This window comes from Sinohyriopsis cumingii, chromosome 8, assembly GCF_028554795.1.
Source record: "Sinohyriopsis cumingii isolate HCF-2022 chromosome 8, ASM2855479v2, whole genome shotgun sequence".
Classification (NCBI taxonomy): Eukaryota; Metazoa; Mollusca; class Bivalvia; order Unionida; family Unionidae; genus Sinohyriopsis; species Sinohyriopsis cumingii.
The window spans coordinates 108,998,502-109,022,032 of record NC_142968.1 but is presented as its reverse complement, the minus strand read 5'-3'; the positions used below and the strand labels follow the sequence as shown (position 1 = coordinate 109,022,032).

Genomic DNA, 23,531 nt, shown 5'->3' with positions numbered 1-23,531 from the left:
ATGTCATCGCCCCCCTCTGCTGCTAAGTGGTTATTTACAATGAAAATTATTTACAACTAACCGAATATTTGGTCAAGTCCGATACGATATCGTGTCCGAGGATCATGTAAATTTATCGTTACGAATCCATGTGGGGTCGACTGAGCATGACTAAAAAAGTTTCGAAAAACATTAAAGTCCATGTCACCGCCGCACCATGTCTGCCAAATATTTCGTAGCGTGTGTGTATCAACGCCGTTGAATACAGCAAGAATATTACAGTTGTCTCTAATTACTTTTGGAATCTGAGTGTATCGTTGAGTGACATATATCACGTCAGTGTTTTTATGCCTGCCTCTGGAAAATATCCTAGCTGGGTTTTTTTGATTGTCTAACATAACATCATCGTACACGACTAGATTGTTAACGTCGCCATCAATATCATCAATACCCGGTGCATCATTGATATCTGTAATAAACACGATGACATTTTTTTTAGCGATCGCTGATGCATTCTCGTTGAAATCTTTCAACACCTCGTAGCATCGTTGATCATCTACGCTAGGGGCGATTAAATACAACTTATCCCACTTCATCCATCTCATTATTAAATTGAGTAACAATTGCGTCTTGCCGGATCCAGATGGTCCGATGATAATCATCCGGATCGAGTTTGGTAACGCTGCAACATGCTTAACTGGTTCTCTTGTTTTAGTCGCCGAAAAATCAATTATATTCATATCTCTATACATAAATTATGGATCTATATTGTGTGAAGTGTAGAGTGCGTACTGGCACAAATGATATGACAACCGCTACAACAAGAAATAACAGATCGGCGCTTACTGGTAAGTGTGTACAATGCGGTACAAAGAAATTTAGATTTATTTCTATTAGACCCGGAGATGTTTTAAAAAAAAGCGAGGAGGTGACATCGCAGCCAAATTGGCAAAACTCCCCGGAACACCGTGGGCAAAGTATCCAGGAGAAAAGCACCTCCCAGGATATAACTACTGTGGCCCCGGAACACGATTAGATATTAGACTCGATGATCAAAATCAGCCCAAACCCGGTGAGTATCCAATAAACGCTATCGATAAGGCGTGTCATGCTCATGATGTTGCTTACAAAAGTAGCGATCTGCAACAGCGTCATATCGCGGATGTAAAATTAATTCACGCATTAAATGCTATTCCTGATCAATCCGTCAAAGAAAAATTGGCTTCATGGTTGGTAAAATCGGCTATGAAAGGTAAATTAATGATTGGAAGCGGAGCTTCTCGCGCTGGTAATTGAAAACGATAGCGTTTATAATAACAACATGGAATCCATCTATTATTCTCCGAGAGGATACTGGAAGGGGAAGGCCGCAATTGGTAAGCTTGCAAGCGCTGCAAAGGTAACAAAGACCACTGCGGCTAATTGGTTATCCAAACAGGCTATATGGCAAATCTATCTACCACCGCCTAAACAAATCAACTTCTCGCGCTTTGATGTCAGCGTACCTAATGAAGTTCATCAGGCTGATATACTATTTCTGCCGCATGACAACGGTTACAAATACGCGCTAACCGTAGTTGATGTTGCGAGTCGATACAAACAAGCGGAGCCGTTAAAAACAAAGTCGGCAACTGAAGTAGCCGCTGCGTTTGAAAGAATTTATCGAAGAGGCCCTCTGCGCTGGCCAAATCTATTACAAGTTGATCCCGGTAGTGAATTTCGCGGCGCTGTTTTATCAACGCTGAAACATCATAGCGTCGCGATACGACGAGGTCATACTGCGCTACATCGTGATCAGGCAATTGTTGAACGATTCAATCGGACTCTTGCTGAACGGTTATTTGGATATCAATACGCGAAGGAATTCATCCAAGAAAAACGATCTCGTGAATGGGTTAAAAGGTTGCCAGGTGTAATTGCAGCGTTAAATAACGAGATTACCCGAGCAATCAACATGAAGCCCAGCGACGCGATTAAATACGAGTATATACCCGGAAAATCAAAAATAAATAGCGTTTCCAAGCCGATTCTCGGCGATGTCACTGTTAGATATCTGTATGAACCAGGAGAGCTTGAAGGCGGTAAAAAAAGGGCTACTGATCCTATTTGGAGTGTTACCACACATAACATATCAACGATAACACGATCAACTGGTAGATCACCGATCTATAGACTGGATTCAACTGCTCCTCAGCGCGGATTTACACGCGAGCAACTACAAGTGATACCTAACGATACTCAATTGCCACCACGTGGTCTTAACTAGCGCCGTTGCGTCTATTGCACTCAAGACAGGTCAATCTCACATTGTTTTTGACATGACCGAGACTGTTATCGATCCTATCCACGGTAAATTGGCGAGTGTCTTTATCCGAATAACGCCAACTCATTATACAATTGCAACTCGCGCAGTGATTATTCTGTTGTTGTCGTAGCGAGATTATTAATTCGGCATCAATATCAAAACGCCGCTGTTTTTTTTTATCCTGTTGGCGGTAACCCGAGAGTTTTCTATCAATGACGCTTGCATCGATGGTGACTTTGTCGCCGGCTTCGTCAGTGACTCCGTCACCGGCTCCGTCAATAACAATTCTTCGAAGCTGATTTATCCTTCGTACTCTGGACACTGCAAGATAGACTAGATTCGACCATTCGATGCGATTATCAACTATCCAAACAATTGTGTCCGTGATGGTTAGTCCCTGCGAGGAATGTATTGTTGTTGCGTATCCTAGCGTCCACGGGGATTTATCAGCACGTAGCGCGTCCTCGACGACACCGATATCAACGAGCACGATATCATTCAGCACGAGAATTTGTTTTTCTGTCCGGCCTGGAATTTCAACTTCAATGTTCTGCCGCCGTGTGTCCGCGGGTCTATAACATAATGGCACTGGACGCGTTGGAAACTTTTCCTTATGCAACGTAAACAACTTCCGCTGAAGTGTGTCTCTGACTATCTTTCTACTCGCTACAATCAAATCGTTTGGTCTCCATGTTTCCCAGAATTCATTCAACGGCGTTTCCGGAATTACCTCGCGGATTATTTCACACTGAACTCTATCCGGCTGTAATCTGATTAGTTTTTTAACCTCGCGCAGTTGTTCATCAAGTGCTCGGTAATCAGTATCGGTTTCTTCATAATAGTCCACAAAACCCCTTAACCAATCATGTGGACCCTCGCCGACAAATGGTGGTGGTTGGCCATGATCTCCACACATGATTACCGCTGTATTCGCGCGCAGCAACCACTCAAGAAACATTTGTAAACTATCTAACGAAACAGTACATATCTCATCCCAGATGATAATGTCGGGAATAAATTTTTCACCCATTCGATCAGGAGTCCACTCACCGCCGCTGTATCGAAAAAAGCTGTGATAAGTAACGGCGTCAACATTTCGTTGTTTTATCTCTCGCGCTAGTCTATGGGTCGGTGTAAGCACGATTATACTTGCCCGCGTTCGAAATAATTCAATTGCCCGAGTCGTCTTTCCTGACCCGCCACAGCCGCTTAAATAAACCGTCTTGTGTCTACAAATTGGATCAGAACACGATGGTGCATTAGACCATTCTGACAATTTATCACCGCGTAAGTAGTTGTTCTCAACGGTGACATCTGCTGACGGGGAATAATCGCGTCGTATTTCATTTTTAATTCTCCATGTACCCCAACTCTCGTCCGGACTAGTAAACTCGGCTACGTTTCCCTTATACGCTACGTCAACATAAAATGAATCAACGGCTACTCTAACCGCGGTATCGGGGAATCTATTTATCATCGAGAATAAATTGATAGCGGCATAACCCAGCATAGACGCCCTCAAATGTGGATACGCCGGGCTGTCTCCATCGCTGTAGGTAACAACTGTACCCAACCTCGTTCCATTGGACAAGAAAGCTGTTTTGCAGTTCACGTATCTATTTTTTGCCACTGCGTCCTTGATTACGAAATCATATTCTGCGTCATCTATAATCAGCCGTGAGCAATATCGTTTGTAGTCGTGGTTTTTTCCACCTTGTGTGAACTTACCAATTATTCTTCTACCGAGATCTTTTGCCTCGCGGTTTCGTTGGTTAAATATCCTCCTGGACCATTCGATGATATATTCCTCGTCGGCATCAATGTTTTTTCTGGACTCGTCAATTATGCTATCTAGACGCTCCGGTTCTGGTAACCAGACTTCAGTCTGTGCCCGGTATGATATAATCGCGTCACTGACAATCAACGAAACTAGCATGCTACAATCAATCATATACCGTAGCAGCGCTATTGGCAGCCACTTCTTTTCAGCCATGTGTCTACCGATCCAAATATAGCAACAGCGATGGAGTCCTGCCGCGAATTCAAATGATACTATGCGAGCGAATCCGGTTAAATCAAAATCAGGCAGTGGTCCATTAATAGCAACACGAGTCATTTCATGACTGGGGTGTCCAAATCGTCTAAAGTACTCAGCGGCGGATCCATACCCGAGAAAACTCGCTGGATAACAGGCAACCATATCAACCGAGATCATAGCGTCGCGGTTGTATTCAGTGTTCCATAGTCCACCGTGATAGTATTCCAAACAACTGGATTGTACATCCGGTAGAAATTCCCTGCGCGTTGGTCTCCACGCATTTTTCCTTGCTGCAACATGAGCTACAACCGATGGAATCGTAAAACAATTTGTTAGCAGTTGTTCATCATGCTCTTCAAATTCCATGGCGGTTTTTTTCATCCTGTTGTGAAATGCTTCAGTGCGATATAATTCGCCGTTTGGTCTTACAAACTGATCAAAGGTATCCATGTCGTTTTCAGCGCTGCGAAGTAACCACACTGATACAGGGTCATTTTTACACAAGCAAGCAATAGCATCAAATAGTTTCCTCTCCGCGAGAAAACCGTCCTCTCCTAAAAATTCCCCCGGGATATACTTTACTGTTCTATCCCGTGGAAATATTGTGATCGCGGGCGTCCATGCGTGTTCGTTATGATCAATAATTTTGATTGGGGCCCCATTTGATTTGTACTTTGATTCGTATAATACTTCACCGGTTATCGTTGTAACGGTTATTGGAAATCTCAGCGATGTTTCTAATCTCGCTATGTCGCTGATGGTTGCTCCACGCTCTTTTACGGTTAGTTCCCACTGGTTGATTTTGCTACGTCGTAAATCAGTCAATTTGTTTCCTCGACATGCATTTGTAAAATGTTCTATTATTCGTTCTGCTACACAATTTATCCCCGTTGACTGTTTCATCGGTTTCAGTTTTCCGATATCAGGTTTCTTATTTAACGGGTATATTCCATAAACAACTGATGTTTCAGGATACGCTCGTTCATAGTATGGTCTGTCAATTCCGGTTAACAACCCCGGCTTGGAGTCGCGGCTGACAATGACTGTTTTCTTGTCGCTGAGAACTGGTTCAAATTTATCACGTATGATCCAATCGCCTGATTTCACCCGGACAATGAATTTTACTCTGAAGAAATATCTTTTACCGTCAAGTTGTGATATTATCGTTGCTGCGCGGTTGTCGTTCATGGTAGCATCAACAACGCCATCAATTCGAAATGTTGACCAACTATGAGATGCACCATCACGTTTGAATTCATTGATACAATCGCGTATTTTATTTAACAGGGTTCTATCGTTTATTAACGCTTTTGGTGTGTCCTTGAGGACTCTATCGAGATTGAACTTAATATTTTTCCGGGGCTTAATTGCTGCTAATCTCTCGAACTCATCCATATAATTAAAACAAGTATTTAAATGAAAGAATATAGTATAATGAATCACTGCAAATGGTTGATGATTGGGTCGACAACCCCGTGCAATAAATCATGTAGAGGTGAATTCTGCGGATATAATTTACAAAGCGTTCGTAATGGTTCTCTTGGCCCCCTACCGTGCTTGGTTTGCCACGTCGGTGTAAGAGGAAAATCCCAGTTGTGTATTAATTGTGGCGGAAAGCGATACAGGGAACTAAAACGCTATTATGACAAACGAATTAAAAACGCCGTCATTGACCCCACCGCTGACTCCGTCATCAAAACCCCCCAAGACTACGTTGAAAGATTCATAATTAAACCAAATAATAAATTAGACAAGTAGTATTATTATACAAATGGACCAAGAATTTCAGCCGCACTCCCTGCTCGTCAATTACGAGGCATCTCGCGACGGTATTGTTAGAAACCGCAGACTGAAGAAGCCGGTTGGATGGAAAAACAATCACGGGTATTTAATGTTTACTGCTGGAGGGAAAAAATATCTCTGTCACAGAATCATCTATGAATGTTTCCACGGATTGATCAAAGATAGTCTCGTTATTGATCACATTGATTCTAATTATCAAAATAACAGACTGTGCAATCTGCAAGCCATCTCTCAGAGTGAAAATAGTAAAAAAGGCCAAACTGGTAAATACTCAAAGAAAGCAAAACCCGTAAAGTCATTTGATACAACAACTTACGAGGAAAAAATATTTCAGTCGATGAATGAGGCAGGAAAATATTTTGACATTTGTATCGCCTCAATACGAAGAGTAGCAGAACGAGTATATCAAACAGCGATCTCAAAAAAGACGAGTCACAGAATTCGATTTTCATATATAACATCAAAGGGAGATAACTCGTTTTGTGATAGCGTCGCATGACAAGAGTTACGTCCCTTGAAGTCCAATTAATGTTGCGATTAATTAATCATTTTACGATGAAAACTAATGAAATACACGCTGTTATCTAACAGCTGTATTCTTTTTTTTAATGTTTTATTTGAGTATTTGGTTTCATTTAAATGCCGTGAAACACCATTAATAAGTATTTAAGGATTCAACGATTCAAGGGAATTCAAATTAACACACACCTTGTGACTGACGCCGCTGTATTAGTCACTTTATATATAAGTTGACTCGTTATAAGCCTGGGGCTTTCGAAAGCCAATTCAACTAATCAAAACTAACCCACGCTCTTGACCCGGGCGTGTGGTTGTCTTTTGTTCACAATCATGCAACCGGGTTAATTTAATTGGGTTGCTTTTGATTGGTTGAATTGGCCGTAGAGTTCCGCCCCGCCGTTTTATGTTTGTGCTGTCTTGTGTCGTCCCATCATCCATCAATCATTTCATTGTAAATATATTCATCCTTAATTAAGTATATGTATATGCCTGCAATCTGCCACAACACTGGAGTGGAGATCTACGGCATTGTACTGTCCATGTATGCCTGCAATCTGCCACAACACTCGAGTGGAGATCTACGGCATTGTACTGTCCATACAAAAAACGGGGTCAAAAATGACCCCAATAATTTTATTAAACTTAAATTTTATTAAATTTTAACTTAAATTTTTGATATTAGAAATGAGATGTTTATAAGAATATGGATTCCCAAGACATCAATAATATATTAACTGAGATTTCAAAATTAAAAAATCAAGGAATTGAATTATCTGATGGTCTCGACAGTGAAAAAATATTATCCGATTATGAGATTATTAACGAACAGTCGAAACGGGGGCGTTTTACCCTGGCCCGCGAGTACTTTTTTATAAAACGATTACAACATACGATTAATGAGAACCTGTACCACAATGACGCAAATGCATTCATTGGACTATTCACTGCCGTTGAAATAATACGAAAAAAACTCGGACGTGTTTATGAACGACGCCGGGAGATTTCTAGTAAGATCAAAAACATTAGAAGGATTATAGACGAAAACTCCGTGGAGCTCCCGATGGTACACTCGGCGGAAAATTAGAAAATTGCGGATCAATTTACAATAATGGTAGGCGAATCACTTACTACTCGGCTAGCCAGAGAGCGGCTAGCAGCGCTTAAAAAGTTCATACCGTTACGAGACAGGGTCCGAGAACAACTTCAAACGCGGCAGCAACTACAAACCGATTTTACTGTTGGAAGCGAACAACTCTTTGCCCCGGTAACTAAAGCGACTAAGGATGTTACAGCTGCAACAGAACGAGCAATATACGGGGATATTCTTAAGGAGGGCGAACGGAAAGAGGTGCCTCTTCTTCCTGTACTTGAAAAGATAGCAGCAGAGACAGAACAAACACAGCAACGGATAAAACAACTTTCCAGTGATATAAAAACCCAACGAGAGTATGAACGATTAGCTGATATTGATGATTCTGAACAGGGTGATGTTGGTGAACTTCAAAAAATTTCCACTCAAAAAGGGGTCTCCTTTATAGATAAACTCACTGAAGATGCTATAACACAAATAAAACGACCTCAATTACTGAAATTCGACGATTATAGGATTTTTGGTAATTTTGCCGCTCAAAGCTATTATTCAAGAAATGACTTTTTAAAAGACGAGTATAAAAACAGTAATATAAAACGAGATGACTGGGTTAATTGGTTGTATAAAACGAATAAAGGGGTTGATCGCTTGCATACAAAAGAATTGGGATATAAAGAATTTAGAAGGGGGATTGATGATTATGATATACAACAACAACAAGAAATACTACAACAGAAAAAAGAAGAAGTCCGAGAAAAACGTCAAAAAAAAGCTGGTTCTAAAAAAACAAGCGGAGAGGGGTATCCAAGTGGTAGTGGTCTAGTTGAAAACGCTAGTGTTACCTGTCCTGGTAGTGTTCTCAGTGATATATCACGGCTAGAGGTACTAATCGGAGGAAAACGAGCCGGAAATAACTCTACGGAAATAATCAATGAGGCCGCTGATATTTGCAAGCGGTTATTTGCAGGTGGTATCATAGACATTAATTCATATCGAACGCTCATAGACGAACTCGTGGATGATTAAAAAAATTATCGTTTTTGTTAATTTTTGACTGTTTTTGGCCATTTTTTGACTGTTATTGGCCATTTTTTGACTGTTTTTGGCTATTTTTTGACTGTTTTTGGCCATTTTTTGAGGGCAAAAACCCAAGGAAATCATTTAGAGAAAATCGATGTTTTTCTGAAAAATCGAGAAAAAAACGACTATAGGCAACAAAAAACGACCAAAAATGACTAAAAATCAAGAAAAAACCAGAAAAAAACCGGATTTTTATCGAGGGTAAAAACCCAAGGAAATTTTGATAAAATTTATTCCGGTTTTCCACACGGCGGTGGGGGGGTAATCAATCACTGGTGATCACAATCACTGGTGATTACAATCACTAATTGGAAAACTGGTGTTTTTAATAAGGATGATCATACACTACAACCACGATAAACCAGTACTCGTCTACGTGGTAAACTCGCGATTGCCTGTTTACCGCGCGTGGTACGGAGACGGTCTCGGTAGCACCATTGCGGGGTTATTTACAAGAATGGCTCCAAAAGTAGCGCCGTTAGCCAAACAATTAGGAATGAAGGCTATTGATGTTATTCGTGATAAGGGTATTAGTGCTATTGGAGATGTTGCCGGAAAGGCGCTTTCAGCCGCGCGGGACAAACTAATGTCGTTGGTGAAATCCAAGAGATTTTCAAGAAAAAAACAGATGCCATCAACGACAGTGATGCCTGCAAATGTCAGTAAAGTAATAAATAACGCCGTGGAAGAAAAACTAGCGTCGTTGGTAAACAATAATCAAGATGACATCGCAAACATAATAGCGGGAAGTGGTTTAAAACCACGACGATGATTTAGATGCAGCAGCGTATTATTAAATAAAATGTTTAAACGAACAGCTGACCCGGCGTTTGATATGGACGCACCAGTGCACAAGGATGATTCTGTCCGTAATTATCAATTTTATTCCTATCATGCAGTACAACCCAACATACGATCGCGAATTGAACTTCAAGTCCATGATACCAGTAAATATTTTTTACCGTGTGAAGCGTTTATTGAAATCGAAGGAGAACTTGTAACAGAGGCCGATACTCCTGCTGTACCAGCACCGTATCCAGATGGTACCAAAGTTGGCTTAGTCAATAACGGCGTAATGGCGCTATTTGAGAGCGCAAAATATCTCATTGACGGGCGAGAGATCGAGTCTATAGAACGCGATGTTGATGTTGCTACAACAATAATCGGGCTAGCAAGATATTCCGACGATTATACAAGATCAGCGGGTCCATCTATGATGTTTGCAAAGGATAATAAAAACACTGCTGGAAACTCGCAATTTGTGGTAAGACGACCAAGAAATAATGCTAATAACAATGACGCTGATGTTGAGAATATGATTATAAACAGCGATCCTAATTTCAACCTCGGAGCTGCAACACGCATATCAATGTTAACAGGACCGCGTAGATCTTTCTCATGCGCGATTCCACTGCATCATATATTTGGATTTTGTAGGAACGTGCGAAAAGTTATCTACGGAGCAAAGCATACCGTGGTGCTTGTGCGAAAAGGTGATGATAGAAATGCAATTTGGAGAATTCCAGCGGATCTTGCAAATCCAAATAATGACCCTGGTAAAGTCGTTTTAACTAAAATATTATTGTGGATGCCAGTAATAACTCCATCCATTACCACAGAGGCACGATTGCTATCCTTTATGGAGCAGGGAGGAAAATCATTACTAAGTTGGCTAACAACAACAACAGATACTAAGCAATCAAATATCAATGGTATATTCACATGGAACCTGGCATCACAACAAGGCATTTCGGCTCCACGTCATATATTTGTCGCGTTGCAGGATATGACGAGAGTTGATAATCAATTATCCAGCCATATGATATTTGATCGATTAGGCGTTACTGACGTCTCGCTGAGAATAAACGGTCAGCAGGAACCATCCGAGGATATACAGCTTAATTACGGTCAAAACCATATTGCACGCGTGTACCATCGGTTGCTGTCGTATATGAGTCGTGATCAAAACGTCGACACTGGTTTGCAAATATCACAATATGATTTCAGAGAACTATATCCGATCTATTACTTTTCGCTGGAACATCTTGATTTAACGAGACAATCCGTCGTTGATATACACTTCCGAGCTAATGTAACTCGCGGCGTTATTGCTGATTATAGAGCTATTGCTGTCATTCTCAGCGATAAATCAATGCTGTTGGAAGGTGTTGGTGGACGAATGAGAATCGTTGATGCGCCAGTGGAAAACATGTAATTGAAAGCACAAACGCGTTTACAATAAATGTCGTATAGTGTCGTCAGTGTAGAGTTGACTGATGGTCAAGTCAAGAAATTACGATCAAAGTCGGCTAAACAATGCGGAACCACAATAACGCTGAAGCCGTCACAGATGGCAGGTGGTAATCATAAGATATCGTTGACGGCGCGTCAAATAAAACATTTCAATGATGCGATGAAGAATAAAAAGGGTGTTCAAATAGATTTTTCAGCCGCAGCAATTAAAAACATGGAAAAGACCGGTGGGATATTTCCGCTGTTAGCCGCGATTCCAGCGTTGATTGCCGCGGCCGCACCAGCAGTTGCTAAGGCGGCGGCGTTAGGAGCCGTTGGTACCGCGGCGGGAATGGCATTGAAGAAGGCAACCGGGAAAGGCTACAAAAAAAAACGACCCGTGGCCGGAAAGGGTCTAAGACTACCGGGAACCCCGTATTCATGGTACTCGGGAAAGGGTCTAAGACTACCGGGAACCGTTTATTGACTCGGGAGTCTATGACTCCCATGTCTAATTTTGATTTAATAGACGCCGCAAACGCGCTAGCGATAAAAAACTTCAGAGGTGTTTTTATGAGGGATCAATTACCGGCGGCACCAAGAAATATTGAAACCGGCATAATTAACCTCGATGGGTCCTCCGGAGCGGGAACTCATTGGGTTGCGTACGCGATTGATCCGCGCGCGATCGTCTATTTTGATTCATACGGGTTAGCCCCGCCGAACGAGTTTATGCGGTATATCCGGGCGTGTTCAGCCCGGGTTTTTTATTCCACGCTGCCAACACAGCAGTTAAGTGACCCACCGATATGCGGCCGTGAGGTATTGAACGTACTCGCGGCGATTTCATCATCGCGGAAACCACCTCATGTGGTTGTAAACGAATACACTAGTGGGGTCGTAGAAGCTCAACGGATTTTAGAGAATAACATTTACAATAATAATGATTGATATTTGGGGACGATCGGTTTCGGCGCTGAAAGAATCCACGGAACCAGCCGCCACCGATGACATAAAAAAACTAATTGAGGATGAAATCGCTGATACGTTGAACTTAACCAGTATTGACCCAGATGAAATAGTTGTATTTCAAGACCGCCAGGGTAAATTGAAATCCGGTAATGTGTCACTGAATGATGTTTTAATACGACAGCGTGATGCCGACGAGAACACTATCGCGCTGTATACCAGCGACGGACGACTCAGACCGGGTCGAAATATAGTGGAGATAGAGAAAATGATAGAATTAATCCGAGACGGTGGTATAAGGTTGAATAGATCAATAATCGAACTCGAAGGGCATGTGAAAACAACTATCGATAGATTTTTTGGGTACCCGATAGTATTCGAACCAAATCTTGCAACAATAAAAAATACTATTTTGGAGTTTACGACGCTGTCGGGCCAATTTTACACGTTACGAAAAAATGTTAACAGGATCGATGACAACTTTGATAAATTCCTTGGTAAAAAAATACCAAGCCGGATGAAATCACAATAACTATAAATGATATCACTGCGTATGGACAGGAAATAGAAACAATCAAAACTGATGTTGCAACAAACAAAACGGGTGTAGACGCGCATGAACGGGAAATAGAAATAATCGGCGCTAATGTTGCAACGATCATAAATAATGTAGACTCGCATGGACGGAAAATAGAAACAATCAAAACTGATGTTACAACGATCATAAATAATATAGACGCGCATACACAGGAAATAGGAATAATCAAAACTGATATTGAAGCGAACAAAAAGGGTGTGGACGCGCATACACAGGAAATAGGAACAATCAAAACTGATGTTGAAGCGAACAAAAAAAATGTAGACGCGTATTGGCGGGGAATAGGATTAATCAAAACTGATGTTGCAGCGAACAAAAAAGGTATAGACGTGCATACATATGAAATAGGAACAATCAAACTTGATGTTGCAGCAAACAAAAAAAGTATGACCGAGAATACACGGGAAATAGAAACAATCAAAACTAATGTTGCAGCGAACAAGAATAATATAGACGCGCATTGGCAGGAAGTAGGAATAATCAGAACTGATGTTGAAGCGATTAAAGACGGGCTACCGAGAGTAGCAGAGCAATTTGAAAAAATAAAAATCCCTCATGAGAACATCATCAACACAGTATACACAATTCGGCATGGATCATTCGATTGGACTCCTACACAGAATACAGTAAATATCACCGCAACTGTTAAGGGTATTTATCAATTGACACTGATTTCAATGATGCAGTTTAATATATTATCGTCGAGTTCATCCGGGTTTAACAATACAATATCAACAATTATAGACAAGAACGCAACTGAAAAGTTTACAATTTATGCCGTTGATAGAAATCTAGCCGGGGCAAACATTACATGGTATGTGGAATTTGTAGCGAATCTAAGTAATTAAAAACACTAGTTCTTTTAAAATAAAAATGACCACCAAGGAAATTGAATCAGAGGTATCACCGACGTCGCATCAATATCGATTCGATACCGCAAAAGAATTATCCGCGAATTTGAAAACGCTTTCCGAACAATACCGTATAAAAATAAAAAAATACCGCAGAAAAATAACCGCCATCGACGCGGTCGTGTACTCGGTATCGGGTATAGTAGCTGGCGCCGGTGTTATTTTATCCACGGCGACCACGATGACCACGATAGCCCCGATCGCTGTTCCAATCGCTGTCTCCGCGATGACAACAGTTGCTGGAGTCGCCAACGCAATCACTAAGAAGATATCATCGTGTTTTCAAAAAAAACTCAACGAGTATACAGTAAAACATCAAATAGTATCCGACGCATACTCGAAATTATCCGGGTTGATCTCGTTGTCAATTGATAATTTGTTCGTATCCGATGTTGAATTCTCCACAATGGTCCAGTTGTATAGCTCCGCGATGTCAAAAATCGAGGATTTTCAACTGGAAGCCGGAACCACCTGGTTGCTGAAATTAGACACTAAAGACAACGAATAATAATAATGTCGCTGAACCCCGAAGGGTTTCAATTACTTCAGCGGATCGCGGAGAACACCACTCCGGTACAAACAAATATGATATCAATAACGTCAACGAAACCCGAATTCAGTGTGAACTTCCCGTCGCCGGTTCCAGTGAAGGAAATAGCGCTGGCAAAATTGCGAGTATATCACAGTTGGCCTAATATTCGAGCGGACGCATTTAACGGACAACAACCTAATAACTCGCTGGTTTTTGCACGGAAAAATAAACCCGATGGGACCCCAGACTGGGAGGAGGTTACAATACCAACTGGGTCATACCAAATAGAGCAAATCAATAAAGAATTTCAACGCAGAATAAAATCGATCACAGGAAAGGAATCAAAAATCGCTATTACGGTTCATGAACCGACGTTATCATCGACGATTGAAATAAGCACACCGGGGTATATGGTTGATATTTATAACAGCTCAATAAGAACCATACTAGGATGGCCTAAGAATCCACCCGCGGACGCCCCCCCATCAACTATCCTCAGATACGATAACGGAGATGGTGGTAGGCATATTGCTCCATACAACGTAAATATTGCATCGGTGATAGCGATTAATCTAGTGTGCGATGTTATCGAAGGGAGTTACCAGGTGGATACCAAGCAATCAAATCAAGCTCAACAGGGGTATATCCTTTATTCGTTTTCACCAACAGCCCCTCCGGGATTTTTGATCATTGAGAGTCCGATTAATCCGGTCTATATGCGATGCCATGATCGGTTTTTAACGAGAATTAATTTTAGAATTACCGATCAGTCAAATAACCTAATTGACCTACAAGAGGAGGAGTTAGTGATCACTCTGTTTGTAAGATCATAGCAGCAGAGGGGGCGATGACATCGACGCGGTCGTCGATGTGCTTACCGGACGCTGACGACGCTGGGATCGGCGCGCAGAAGGTATTAATTAAACCAAATGACGTTCCGGACAATTGTCGATTTGGCCCCTCGACGATGACAACGACGACGACGTCGTTTTTTTTTACCAGCGCTGACTACACCGGATCCGCTGAGTGCAGAAAGTACTAATTAAGCCAAATGACGATTGGACAAAATGTCGGATTCGCCCCCTCTGCTGCTATTTAAGGCAGGTTTGAGGATTTAAAAAAAATATACATTGATTATTGTAGACAACTGTTTTTGCCAAAAAATTAGAATAAATAGACGTGGTTGTCTCCACCACAGAGATAAATAAATTACAACCAGTTTTTTTCATCAGGGGCGCCCGCAGAATTATTTTCGGGGTGGAGTGTGGAAAACATGCATAATGTTCAGTTATTAAGTTTTACGAATGTAGGCCAAAACATGTTTAGAGGTAAAATCGCGGCGGAGGAAGGGCTTGACCATATGTGCGGGCGCTCATCTTTTTGCTGATGAGGTTATGTGCCTGCTGTCGCACAGATTTCTTCTTTTAGATAAATATGCTCCAGTTTTTACTGCACTCTCGTGTCACTAGTGGGCAGGGTGGGGTTAGAACTTCCACGGCGGCGACAGCACGAAAGATCTTTTACCTTCACAAGGTGTGACTGTTCTCTTCATACGGGACTGTCATGTAATACCCCAGCCTGACACAGTCAAACATCACATCCGCCTATGATGTTCATGGATGTGTGTTTGGCAATACAGCCTCTTGTCCAACAGAGTGTTCAGTGACAATCACTAGGAAACCAGATTTTTTTTTCTTTTGTATAGATCCTAATACTCCATGTCTTGATGTATAACGGTCGGTACATTCTTTACTGTGCTTATTATTAGTATAAATATTAATGTATAGGTCTATGGAGTGACGTTTTAGCGCACTGGCATTAAACTGTATTTCTACTATGCTCAAATCCTAACCGAGTCAATATTTTTCATACTCCATTATAAAACAGCTGCATACAGATGATTCGCGGAGTGTATCCTATACATTAATTGTTGGGGTGGTGGGGTGGAATGATGGTGGAATATCGTTGTGTTTTGTTTTGTTTTTCTTTTCATTCTATCTGAAAATTGGGAGCAGAAAAGGTATCAATCACAAACCTTCCACTCTGACGCTACTTTTTGTCCCCTTGGTAATAGTGACCTAAGTAAAAGAGGTTACGCCCAAAATGTCTGGACTTGAGTAGAGGAGGTAATATAAAGAGTATGCACTCAACTGATTGTACCACTGGCACTGCGTGTTTTAAATGAAACTTAAAGAGTATGCACTTAACTGATTGTACCACTGGCACTGCGTGTTTTAAATGAAACTTAAAGAGTATGCGCTCAACGGATTGTACCACTGGTACTGCGTGTTTTGACATTAAATTTAATTTTTATTTATCATTAATGAAATTTTCTGCACTGGTAAATTATTTGAATTTGATAATCAGATATTGGGACTACTTTTTACACTGGCAAATTAGCTGAATTTGCAATTTAGATATTGGGACCACTTTTGATTTGCTTTCACTTCCTGTTCTTTAGGGGTCTGTTGCAAGAAAATTGTGCAGAGTACTTTTTTTAAATGTATCAGACTTTACTATATGCATTTTCAGATGTTCTTACTGAACACTCTGGCCACATTTTCCTTTCTCGTAGATTTACGTTCACGCAATGTGCTGCGTAGTTTCCGGACGTATCAAGAAATTGGACTCAGCACATTATAGTTTTAAATTTGGTATGTTCAGTTGCACATAAATCAAGTGATTTGACAAAAACGCCTATCGCCTTGTGTAGAAGATATGAGTGTACACATATGATTTGCAATGTTGCAGTGGCAGGAAGTATTTTACCATGAGCCAAAGCATGTGTTCTTCTTGATAATCCAGAATCCAAGAAGTTCTGGACCGGAACCATTCTGAGGGTACTTATTGCGTGTTTGGCCAGAAAAGGCAAAATCAACTGCAACTATTTGATGCAAAAAATGACCGAATATTATCGCATGCATGCTGATAGAATCACCCCCCTCACCCCCCCCCCTTTTTTTTTTAAAAGAACATTTTGAAGAAGAAAAAAAAGAAGAAGAAAACGCAAGAAACACCAGGCAAATGCAACAAGACACCAGCGATGTGAAGCAACCAGGACCGTTCCCGAGCTCTCCTTCCCACTAATGACAGCCAACCATTCAACTGTAAGGGACCTTTATGGATCCACAGACTGAGGCCAAACTATCAGGGTTCCTTGAACCCATAAAAGCCTGGGGGATGTGGCACCATTCCCTTCCCCAGGAACAACTAGCAGGCTGCGGTGCAGTCAGAAAAAAGTGGCACATGCACAATTGTGCGCACGCCACTATAATTAAACTCAACAACAACAAAAAAGTGCATGCTGAAATAATTCGTTCAATAGTTTTGCCCGTAAACCCGTATCTCTATCTTAGGTATTATCAAGTATTATTGAGTTTTGCTTCCAAGCTCTGAACAAACACTTCAAAACTGATACCAAACCGACACCTGCCGCTCGATAAACTGAAACATTTAAAATAATCAGCGTCCCACACTCTATAGTACTTTTTTAAAAAAAAGTATGCTTTGATAAAAGCTATGGTTTACTCAGTCTCCCTGAAGTTTTGATACTAACACGGCAATGCACTTCATAGTGAACATGTACAGTAACAACGATATGCCCAGTACCCAGACATATCAAATTGAGCAAAGTCGAGATTTCACGTGCAAGAAAGTCGAATATTTCATTCTACTTTATGAAGTACATTCAGGTTTTTACAAAAAAAAAAAAAATAATAATTAAAAAGTGTATGCAGCTGAAAAAAATTTAACCTACAGTTTAATAATCAAATTTAAGTGTATTCACAGACAGAAGAGGAAAAAATGTGCAGTACTGACGACGCAACTGAAACGGCATAATTTTCACGTCATTTAAATTGATGACAACGTAATCTAATAGGACGCGCATTTCAGTCGTAAAAAAATTGCAATTATGTCGACCTTAAACAATTCGAAATCAAAACATTGAAGTATTGTGAATTACGGTCAGTTTTAAAACAATGACTGATTATAGCAATAAAAAACAAAGTGCAGCGAACAGAAAACGTTTATCAACGAATTTCGGAATTACAATTACAAAACATCTCAGAAATGCTGTCAATTAAATCCAATTAAATCCAAAAATGTAAATGTTATCTTTAGTTATGCGGTCGAGTTTGTAAACTATTTGCAGTATATGTCTCAAGAGTGTGCACTCAAAATAAATCACGGGCCTTTTATATGTTGAAGATTGCAATGACCAGGCCTCCATAAATTAAACTGTATGTAAAAGAGAAAGATAAGAGTCAAATTAACAAATGCAGCCATCGCTAGACATTTCTAACTTCTATCCTATGTTCCAGTGACGTGCTTTTTCTTTCTAATTTACCCCGCTATACACACACACACACACCAGCCTACCTACCTACCTACCTATCTACATACATACATACATACATATATGAGAAATTTTGAACTGAATTAACACAAGTAGTTACAAGGACCTTTTATTGGACGAACGACTTTATCCAAAACATCTATAATCTATCTGCATATACATCCAGCCTTTTCGCCAGGAATCTTACACGAAATCAACAAATGCAGGTTATTGATTGGTGCGTTTTTTTTTTCTTCTTCAAGTATGATTTTGTAGTTGAGAAAATTGTTACAACAGAGAGACTTGATGTAAGTGGCAACGTACAATATTCCTGCAAATGTTGAAAGTTTAAATTGCTTTTGCAATAAGGTTTTGAGGACTTTCTTTCTTCATAGCCTTGACGCTGGTATAATGTCTGGTTGTTTTTCAAAGTAGGGACTTAAGTTTCCAATCCACCGCTCGTAGTTTTGCACAATTATTACTTTCTAAATGAAAAGAAAATCCCAATAGTTGACCCTTGTCATCATATTGTATTAAAAGAAGTGTCAAGGAATGCTTATGCATTGATTGATTTTAATTATGCCTATAAAATACGTACCCGGATGATGTATGTATCTAGTTCAATATGATTACCACAAGGTTCTAATGCGTGATAGTGTGTGCTTAAAGCGAGTGCTAGGAAGCAAACTATATACAATCGCTTTATTTCAAATTTTTTAAAACAAGTTTACAAGTTTCAGATTTTCTTCAGATGTTCCACTGAAAGTATGTTATAACATGCGCAATACAAACATTTGCAGTTCCTGAAGTTCTGAAATACAGGGAGAGATAACATAGCATACCTTACCTAAAAGCAGGTCACGTTAATGTGTAATGGTTATGGACATCTGTCAAAAGACCAACGCTTCCTTTTGTTTTGCTGCTACGATCAAATTGATCATGATATCGCGTGGAGAGAAAAAATATCCAAAGTTATTCACATATATATATATATATATATATATATATATATATATATATATATATATATATATATATATATATATAGTTTGTGGCTCGATATGTGTACGTTAAATTAATCGCTGCGTCATTTCCTTGAGAGTGACGCTCTTGAAATTGACATATCAGCATTGTTTGAGAAGTCCTCCTGCGTATAAAACTTAAAGTAAATAAAGGAAACATATCAATGTCCACTTGAAAAGAAACTTATCAGTTAATTACCTCTTACGCCGATCTCGCATTGTAAATAATGAACGAATTTTAACCTCTTGTACATAAATTACAACACTCAGAAGAAGAAAAAAAAAGGCTTTGAAAAAATGATTGCAAAGCCATAGATGTTTAGTCTGGGTCTCAAACTTAACTTCCATTCGGTGGCTAATTCGAAAGCATGCGACGTTAAGTCGACAACGAAAACTACGTAAATAAAAAACTTACTATGGACTTTCTGCATTCTGGTTCATTAGCAAGCGAGTCTTATCCTATAAGTAACAGGATACTGAGTATGAATTGTACATAGTGTAAGCCCCAACATACATGTTATAGTTCCTGTAGGGTCGATAGGTTGCAGTAATGTGAAAGAAAGAACTATAAAATGTATCGGTTTGTTGAATATGCACGCATAGATGGATGTATGTGTAATGTGATGGCTGAAAACGTGCTTTTATTCATTGAACAAAATAGTCATTCTTTCATTAGTTTCCTTCATCTACACTTTCCCTTATTTTAATCATCTATAACACAATATATAATGGGACTGAGTATAGCTGGAGCGGCGCGCTCGCTTTGTACTTCTGCTGTTCTTTGATCAGTCCCGGTTTCAACACACTGGAAGATAGATGTTCTCCCATTAAAGATAATCTGGTCACCTGAATCTTGTTTCACTCTTGTCTCTTTTCACTGAGGTATGATAGGGTACTGGACTACCATGCAAGATCGATGCATTTCTCAAAGTTCTCCGATTTTACCTCACGCTGAAATCTGTACTTATTTTTTATTACTTGGGGTACAATGGAGCAAAACGAAATAAAGTTTTAATATTCCAGTAAAGAAGCCGCTGTAGCTCATCGGTTAGCTTGTCAGACTTGCGACCCATTGGATGCAGGTTCGAATCCTACCTTTCGATTAGACTGGGATGACGTCTGTTTTGTGTACATGGACAATTGCCTTGGCACTGAATAACATACTTTGTTTAGCTGTGCCGTAAAGCCCAAAACCAAATCAAATTGGCCCAAACCGAACTAAACTAAACCAAACATCTGCGTACACTGAATGGTATGTAATGTCAGAGGGTAGGGCAAAATGAAAAAGAAAGTTGACACCTACTTGGAGTAATCCTTGAGTATGTTTATTCCATTCAGATCTTTGTCGTGGAGCTTGATTGTTCTGATTAGTTTTCTCTTGTCCATCAACCTGAAAAAATTTATATTGACTGAATTTCTCAGTGGAAAGTCCAGGCTTTACAACGCTTTTATAACATACCTATATATTAAATAACGTGTACATTAATTAAATTGAACTGGACAAGGATATATTCTTTCGTATTAAAATAGCGTAATGGTTCCCAACAACAATATATCCCTCTGTCAGATCAGTTCTCTTTTCTTCGATTTAAAAGTGTAATTAGACACGGATTAATGTCAACGTATACTTTGTAATCTTAGTAAGTATATGTTCTATTGAGATAGAAATGTGTTCGAGTACCTGATTAGTCGTAGAATGTGGTCATGCTGTTAGAAATGAAAAGGATGAGTTATTGAACACGTTTTCTTTTTTTCTTCTTCTTCTTCTTCAAATTAATTCATTTTAGACTACCTAAGAACATACAAAACAAATCCATATATTTTATTTTTTAGATAATTCTGAATGACATTTGTAAATTAAGTAGATTTATATATGTTGCGTGTTACAGGGTATAATGCAAAGGCTGAAAATTTTAATTTTGTATTTTCTATTTCCCGACTTTTTTTCCCTCAACTTTTGAACGTCTAAGTTTAGCGAGAAAGTTAGTGTATTCTAAATATTGTCGTTAAAGGAAATGTCCCGCATTAACCTTGAAGGGGTGGCTGGTGTGGGGGCTTGGAGATCTCCTTGGGGTCGCAATTGCCTTCGTGGCCATCTTTCGCGTTAGCTTGGTTAGTAGAGCATTCAGTCATGTTATCTTGGATCCGAGCCACCGTCTGATGTTTTTTTTTTTTTTTAAATATAACTTCCTCCCCCCGCCCTGCAGCAATTATAAGGTTTGGGTGAGTTTTTAAAAAGTACCACAGCAGCCGGTAAGACCTCCTCACCGTTATATGGTATTGTATTAGTTGTATTCTGCCCATATCATACTCCAGCTATGAATATCCGGATACAGCAACGTTCAAATTCAAACCAGAGAGAGAGAGAGAGAGAGAGAGACTCTATGAACTGTCAATTTTTCTGCAAATATTTTGTGTAAGGGTATTTAAAATAAAATTTATTTAATTTTTAGTTCAAATGTTTAGCTCAAACACCTTGTAAAAAAAGGTACTTGTATGAATAATGTTAAATTTATATCTTCGATAATTTAAATACCGTCCCAAACTGACTCCAACATTGACACAATAAGCTGCATTGAATCTAGGTCAACTGTTAGTGTATTTTAGCATATACCCAGTTGCCAAAGCCCGGTATGTATATACTAGTTATCAATAATCAAACAAGTCCAAATGAATTCTTGTTCGACTTTCACTTTGAACACTCAGTCTCTTATTGAATGGTATACAATGCTAGTACCTGACTTCACCCTTTGAGTTCTTCATAACAGAAAAGTTTGAATTGATAACCACAGGTATACATTATAAAGAAGCCAGATTGGTACTTATAACCACTACTGAGATATGTCATGAGTTTACTTGCATCGTCATGCTGCTTTACTCCTTTGGATTTCTTCTTTGCGTAGACACGAAATTTTCGCAGAATAAAATTTATTTTGTAACCTCCCATCAAAGCCGACAGTATTCCTAAGACATAAAAGAACTGTAACCCGTAACGATTACACTATTTACATGAATGTGACTAATTCTCTCTCTCTCTTGTTATAGTAGCTTTTTGTATTTTCTAAATTACAAACGGTGGATACCGATTCTACTCGTTTGAAGAAAATCAGACAAAAGTAAACAAGTAGAAAGACGGAACTATTACTGATTAACGTTTGTTTTGATCTTGATTTTTATCCGGTATTTATTTAACTTAACGAGGCTCTAACACAGCATAACGCTGTTGTTCTGTGCCGCGGTCTTCGTGCTCGTGACACAGAGCTGACATTTACGTAAAATAATACTGAAACTGTGTAACAATGATCGAACAATCTCTGTCTTTATATTAAAATGAAATATTTATCCTTTTTACTTGAAACATAAATCCGTCGTACTTTTCACATTTGTGCTCAAGCATATAATAAAAAAAGTTAATATGAACATCCCAAATAAGAAAGCACAAATAAGTAATTTTGTTTTAGTAAATATTTTTACACGATTGAGAAATCTAGTAGTATTAGTAGTAATAGTAGTAGTAGTAAGACATGAAAGTAAAAGAAGAAATGTCAGGACGAAGAGAGATAAAGAGTTATGTTATTATTCAAACGTATACGTTACCTGTGCGATTCTCCAGGAAATGGATAAACCTTTGGTCTAAGATCATATTTATGATAAGTTTTCTCTAACATGGTAAGGAAATAATCTGGCAGAAAGATGGGAAAATATTTTCTTATCCACTGACTTTACATCTCTACTTTCCCTCCATGCTTCTGTCTCGCTAAAACATCTTCGACGCCATTTGGCGTGTAACACGATGACGTCGTAATTGAAGAAAACGCTTCCATAACAACTCGTACAATAGACATGCGTATTACGTAACTCTGGACGGGCCAATTCCCTCGCCGGTTCCGCGCCTGATAAAATCCAATTTGAGAGCAAATGTTGATATATACAAATCGATCTATGATATGATCAATACCGAGATAACAGATGAAAGGCTAAATTTAATATTCCATCGAATCCCTTTACCTGCAATGTAATGCTGCATCAGAGAACCATTCAGCTGAGCACGTTTTGTGCTTTCCGTATCGATGTATTCATGCAATGAGTGGATTGCACTGAATGAGCGACGTATTAG

The 23,531-nt window shown here is 39.6% G+C and overlaps 1 protein-coding gene across 2 annotated transcripts in view; it reads right to left on the bottom strand.

Moving 5' to 3' along the window:
• LOC149794356 (uncharacterized) overlaps positions 1-23,513 on the bottom strand; it is a 59,928-nt gene extending 36,415 nt beyond the window's left edge. The window contains exons 1-2 of one of the 2 annotated variants that reach the window (XM_089968511.1): positions 23,423-23,513; positions 20,718-20,804 (exon numbers count right to left, since the gene is read on the bottom strand). In XM_089968511.1, coding sequence (XP_089824637.1) covers positions 20,718-20,800 — 83 coding nt within the window. In that variant the 5' untranslated portion in view covers positions 20,801-20,804; positions 23,423-23,513. Of the gene's footprint in view, positions 1-20,717; positions 20,805-23,011 lie in introns of both variants that reach the window. The other variant, XM_089968509.1, reaches the window with a different exon arrangement.
• Positions 23,514-23,531: the final 18 nt, after the last annotated feature.